Source organism: Pseudoliparis swirei, chromosome 3 (genome assembly GCF_029220125.1).
Source record: "Pseudoliparis swirei isolate HS2019 ecotype Mariana Trench chromosome 3, NWPU_hadal_v1, whole genome shotgun sequence".
NCBI lineage: Eukaryota > Metazoa > Chordata > Actinopteri > Perciformes > Liparidae > Pseudoliparis > Pseudoliparis swirei.
Window position 1 is genome coordinate 11045199 of NC_079390.1, and position 6525 is coordinate 11051723.

The 6525-nt window shown below is 43.0% G+C and overlaps 1 protein-coding gene across 1 annotated transcript; it reads left to right on the top strand.

Moving 5' to 3' along the window:
* Positions 1-904: 904 nt before the first annotated feature.
* LOC130190875 (T-box transcription factor TBX2b-like) lies at positions 905-5958 on the top strand. Its single transcript, XM_056410467.1, has 7 exons — positions 905-1260; positions 1644-1911; positions 2193-2339; positions 2633-2709; positions 2782-2939; positions 3974-4449; positions 4914-5958. The coding sequence occupies exons 1-7, from the start codon at positions 905-907 to the stop codon at positions 5238-5240; spliced, it is 1809 nt and encodes a 602-aa protein (XP_056266442.1). The 3' UTR covers positions 5241-5958.
* Positions 5959-6525: the final 567 nt, after the last annotated feature.

The following is a 6525-nucleotide window of genomic DNA, read 5'->3' on the forward strand; positions in this document are numbered from 1 at the left end:
AGCATAGCCTGACTGCACAAAAACGAAAAGTGGAGCAGGCAACTTGAGGATTTGGAAAGTTGCCTAAATGTGAAGTGACGGGAGAGAGCTTTTGGCTCATTGCGTGACGCCAGCAAACTGGCGCCAAGTCCGCCTAAATGAACAGATACACTGTGGTTGTGGTCAAAGGATGGATAAGGGAATGAGTCAGGCAGCCTTCAATGAATTCAGACGAAGAACAGTTTGACTTTTGTCATTTGGAGAAACTGATTACGATTATTCTTATTAGCATTTAACATATTTAAAACAAACTAAAATGTACTAAATCATTAAAAAAAACGGGGCTAAAAAGATCAGTCGTCAGCCTAGATGTTAGTCGGTATTGGTCTCATTACTAATAGTATACTTTAATTATGATTCATTCATGGTGGGCTACTTATTAAGGGTATTTATCCACGCTGCTGTCCAATCGACTAAGATCCCGGTATGTCCCTCCAGTCTGAGCGGTTGAAACCACGCCCCCCCCTCCCCCCACCCCCCGTAATTGGTACCGACTGTGAAGCGACGTCAAAAACATTTGGCTCACTCCAGCGCACCGTTCACCGCATGTCTTTGACTCTCTCGGTCCTCATTCCTCAAGACCATTAGGCTACATGTTTTGAAAGCAGCTTCGCGCATGGCCCCAAAGCGCGCTGCCCTCTCGTTGGCGGCTCCATCAGCGGACAAATAAAGCACCGTCCTGCCCTGCTCTTAGCATCGACTAGTGGGAATTTGCATCCCCTCCCTCTTGTCTCTCGGGCATGCTCTAAAACTCTCAAACTCTCAAAAAGGCTGTCGCAATTGGATGCCGACGCGCGCTATACAGCCGCTACAGCATGTGGGCTGAGACTTCATAGAGTGTCGACATGTCAGATCGGATGCCCCGATGAAAGATCCAATCGCCGCAGCGGCTGCCATGGCTTACCACACTTTCCAAACTCATCAACCAGGTGCCTTGCCATTGTCCGCCTTCCTCGGCGCCGCTCAGCCCTCGTGTTTCCCTGAGCTGGCGTTCCCGGACGTCGCCTCCCTGTCCCAGCCTCTGTCGGAGCAGGCTGTCCCTGACGCAGGGCTGCGCGCAGCTCTGGGACGGCCGCATCCGCCAGCTCCCCCGCAGTCCTTCACAAGCCTGCAGACGGAGGAAGGGCTCGATGATGACCCGAAAGTCACCCTGGACTCAAAGAAATTATGGACTGAGTTTCACAAAATGGGAACGGAGATGGTTATTACCAAATCGGGAAGGTACGCGAACTGCGATGTGCATATTGGAAGTGTCATTACAGCTGTGTGTGTTGAAATAGCATACTTTTATTATTTGATCCAATATGATTATTCCAATTATTACATTATTATTTATATTATTATCATTATTAATATGGGACCAGTATTTATCAGTCTTGTCTGTTCATGATTTTAAATTAATCAACACATTGTCACTTAGATTAGGGCCCTTCACTATTGATCCAGAGGTCCAGTACAATCATGGTTCACTACTATAACGAACAAAATAACGAAATTGATTTGCACTCTGATCAGACGTGTATATCTTCTCACCTTTTTGATTGTAACAAAGGGAAGCTCATGCATGCTAAAGTTACAGACGTTTCGTTCATTCTCTGCCACAGGAGGATGTTTCCGGCGTTCAAAGTGAGGCTTGATGGGCTGCTGGAAACCGCAAAGTACATCCTGCTGATGGACATCGTCGCGGTGGATGACTGCCGCTACAAGTTTCACAACTCCCGCTGGGTGGTGGCTGGAAAAGCTGACCCGGAGATGCCAAAGCGCATGTACATCCACCCGGAGAGCCCGTCCAAAGGGGAACAGTGGATGAGCAAGCCCGTGGCTTTTCATAAACTTAAACTCACCAATAATATTTCGGATAAGCATGGATTTGTGAGTAGACATTATCTATATTTATGTTACATTATATATATATATTTTTTTTAATTATTATTTATTATTATTATTATTTTATTTATTTTTTAAATATATTTTATTGCAGCACATGGGACTTATTTTTGACATTCCATGTTTTAAATAAACTATAATTAAAATCACAGATCAATTATTCCACAATAACTTGACTAACTGTACAATGCTGTGCCATTCTAATAAATTACTTCATTTACTCTCCAAACACATTGAAGTTTGAATTGTTTTCTTTCTTTTTCCAGACAATTTTGAATTCAATGCATAAATACCAGCCCCGATTTCATCTTGTGAGAACCAACGACATAATGAAGCTCCCGTACAGCACCTTCCAGACTTATGTTTTCCCGGAGACGGAGTTTATCGCTGTCACTGCATATCAGAATGAAAAGGTAAACCTCCTTCCCTTCCTACCGCTTAAACCTCACATGCAAACACAGCAGACCTAATGCACCATCGGCAACTATTTGGCGTGGGATGTTGATATTATGTGTATGACAAAAATTGGGATGTGTGGAAACTAACAGGTATACATGTTATGGTTATAATTGACAGAATATAATATAGTGACTAAAAAAGAGGCTCTGGGCCCTCATTAGAGCAACATAATTGTGAGCTTTATGGATATTGGAAGCTGTATTCTTGCGATGATCAACTTGCTGATGTGTCTTTTTTTCTCCACAAGATTACACAGCTAAAAATCGACAACAATCCGTTTGCCAAAGGATTCAGAGACACAGGAAATGGGAGGCGGGAAAAGAGGTATTTGCTTGCATGATCATCATATTAAAGGACATACATATGTCAGAGCTAATCTCAATTTGTGTTCCACAGGAGTAAGCTGGTAACCATTTCTTCAATGCATGAGGGCAAAGTGGACCTGGACTGTGCTGATTCTGATGACTCATGTGAACAACCCAGTACCAGTGATCTGTTTTATTCCCCTCGCGAACTGGTGAGCAGCCCTCTGATGTCCACACCAACTTGTCAAGGTGGGTGAACTGACAGTTAAACATTGCAGTCAGTAAACAAAGACAGGGTTAATTTATGATGAACAAACAACTGAATAACCTGTAGGCTTTGAGCTGGACAGACGATGGATCTTGGGCGGATGGATGAATTACCTTTAAGCAGCAAACAAATCATGATTTCAGCAACAGTAAAAATATATATATATATATACTGTATATATATATATATATATATATATTTATATATATCATCATCTTTTGTATGCCTTGCATTCTTATCCAATTTTAATTCGTCGAAATTGGGATCGACATGACGCAACTCAAACACCAACGGTTTGGTGGGGATTTGGGTGCGTTACTGGGATGCTAATGTAGCATGTAGCCGCTATCATCAAGCACAGATGAGGAGCGGGCTACAGGTCTCATAAAATCACTTCTCTCTAACTCCACATCTTCTTCCAATTATGCAATGACCCTCATCAATGACAGTGGGCAACTACTTGTACAACTGTACTTTTTTATTGTGTCAAGTCAGAATGTGCTCCGTGAATTTGTGTTTTTATTTTGGAGTATTAACCGCAGTTCACTATGAGCTGGGTGTTCCACATATTGTATCCTTACTGTACTTCCTGTATGACAGAAACAAAACGGACTCTTGGTCTACAAAGTTTTCCATGAGCTTTCAATCACATATTATGGTCTTCATCAGCTACTATGTTGACCTTGAGTTAGGATTTTTGTTTTGTCCTATTTTCAAGGTCAACTTCACATTTGCACAAATGAGGTGGTCAGACGGCTTTGTGGATTGTTCTCAATCTCAATTCACTGTGTGACTCAATTTGGCAAAATAGAAATCGCTTTGCTTTAATGAATCAGCTTTATTGGCGCCTTGGGGATTAGCTGCTTTCTCGCTCATGGCTTCCAGATGTAACCGAGTCATCTCAGCCCCCACTGTGTTCTAATAATAATGTACAGCTCTAACGAGGCAGAAATGTGCTGTTTTTTCTTTTTACTGCGCACACATTGAATGAACATAACGACTTGTTTCTCCACAGATGACGACAACATTGAAAGTGATTCCGATGTTGACCAACACGATGAGGGCATTGCTGAAGCCGGCCGTTCCAGGAGTGAATATGTGTCTTCTTTGAGCAAGAGTGATGGGATACTGTGGAACCGGCCCGCTCTCAGTAAGAGCAGCGGCAATCAGGACACCAGCAAAGACGGGACAATGGCTCGATCCTCAGAGCTCATGTACTCCGCGGAGAGTTATTCGACAAAAGATGGCGTCCCACCGATGATGCTGCAAACGCAGAGCCCGTCACCCCTTCAGACTTTGGATTTCTCAAGTGCACACAGCCAACAGTTTCTCAAGCTTGGCGCACCTTTGTTGTTTCACCCGGGACAGTTGTCGGTGAAGCCGGAGGTCACGGGGCGTCTGTTGTCTTCTTTGCCTGCGGTAGAAAACGGAGGCCTCGCCTCTACATCTCCCTTCATGTTTCACTTTTCGCAGCACATGCTAGCATCTCAGGTATGGGTCTTATATCACAATCACACATATTTCTCATGCACCTTGTGAAACAGACACCGGAAGAGGGGACTGCCCATGAAAGGTATCCCAACCAGGGGTGGTCTTAGGAACCTTCCATCCAATATTCCTCTGATGAAAGAACAATGTGTGTGTCAATGTAAAAGAAGTAAAAAAATGAATATCATAAAAATCATGTGATATCATTGAGTGGAAAGATGTCCCTCTTTGGATCAAGACAGGGAGAGCTAGTTGGCCAGTCAGGTTGGAGGGAATGGGAGGCTGATTTGAAATTTTTTTAAGAGGATTGCCGGTAAAATTTTTTTTTTGCCTTTTCTCTGTAGAATCACCCCTCTGAACTCACATCTCACAGACATGCAGCCTGTGACGCTGCTGTGCATGAAATTGTAGGAACATCATAAAAATTATGGCGTGAGTAAAATTAACCATTGTTTTCTTTTGTGCAGGGAATGTCACTGTCACCCTTTGGAGGACTGTTCTCCTATCCGTACGGCTACATGGCAGCACCGGCTCTCCCCACCTGTTCGGCAACCCCGACACTGGCCAGAAGCTCCTGCTTCCGCAGCTCTCGGCCTTGGTTGCGATTCAGCCCTTATCAGATCCCTGGCCCCGTCACCCCAAGCCAAAGCCCACTTCCAACCAGATCGCCTGGCTCTTCAAACTCGCAATGCGATGTGTCCAAGTCAGGGAGCAGAGAGTCCAGTTTAGTGCCTGAGAAACACAGTCACCAAATCAAGGCCAAGCAGGAGACTTCACCAGCAAAGAACATTTAAGGCACGTAACCTAGCGGACTCCACTTTGTCCACACTACACTCTCTTACCGTATATGTTGTTTTTCATCCTGCACCTGGTGGATACAGTGTGATGGACACAGAAAGGTGTATGACGTTGCACGTGATTATCACCTAAAATAAGTAGTTTGTCAGAAACTGCATGTGTTGCTGCTTTTTTAACTTGTCATTATATGATCATCGGCCTAATAAACACAGATGTAGGGACTTGCAGGTCAAAACATACCCAAACATTTGTTTTAACGCTTCATTGAATTTACTCTAGGTCAGAGTGAAGCAGGTCCTCAAATAACTGTTGTGTGCTGATGTATGCACATCGGGATGTCTTTTGACTTGCAAACATATAAAATCAATGCTTACTGGGAGTTGTATCTTGCCAATTAGAAATCCTTTGGGGAGAATGAGCTATGCAAAATTCACAAAGTCGACCAATTATCGGTGTGCTTTAAATATGAAAAAAACCACATTTGTATTGCTTTATTCTGTACGATGGTGTGCATATGTTGCTTGTCATGAGGAAACTGTAAACCACCTGTTCACTATTTCACATTGTGTTGATGTACCAAGGCCACACTGTTGACTTTAAGGGGAAACTCAGGATTTTTTTTTTTTTAAACTTTAACTTTTTACCGGCACTTAAGAAAAGAGTCTTCGGTGTGTATTTTTTTCACAATTTAAATAAAGATGTTGTTCACATTTTCTTAACATGTTTATATTATTTAGTATTGTAGATGTTGCACATTAAAGATGCAGATGTCTACTCTTATATTTACCTCTGCTGTCTCACCACCGGACAAAACGGGTCAATCGTGTCAATTTGTGATTTTGTCATGAATGTTTCATGATTGTCTTGAAATTAACACAACCCATAGTCGTCTAACTAATTTCATTCAAACACAAAAACAAGTGTATACAAGATACATACAATATGTATGCAGACAATTGGATCAAAGGTATTGTATACAGTGTTTCCCCTATGTTTACAGCTTCAGGGGGGCGGGACTAGTGCCGCTGCTAGCCACGTTGGTGCCCTAAACTTAACTCCTTCACGATGCCCCCTTACAATGGGGCACGATGCCCCATTATAACAGGGTGGCGAGCCGCCACCCTGTTATAATGGTAGGGGAAACACTGGTACACAGCAAATTCAGCAGAGCCAAATTAACACTCTCAGATTTGATTTTAACACTTTAGAAGACTGTATAAGGGTCCACACCACAAAGTGTAAATGTGTAAATGTGTTCATGCCTTGACTGGCATCCTGCAT

What these genes read in the sequence shown, in the direction of transcription:
- LOC130190875 (XM_056410467.1), top strand. Translation starts at nt 905, where the DNA reads ATGAAAGATCCAATCGCCGCAGCGGCTGCCATGGCTTACCACACTTTC. An exon ending in TTTCGGATAAGCATGGATTT is followed by an intron (nt 1,912 to 2,192) that starts GTGAGTAGACAT and finishes TTCTTTTTCCAG; the next exon opens with ACAATTTTGAATTCAATGCA. An exon ending in AATGGGAGGCGGGAAAAGAG is followed by an intron (nt 2,710 to 2,781) that starts GTATTTGCTTGC and finishes TGTGTTCCACAG; the next exon opens with GAGTAAGCTGGTAACCATTT.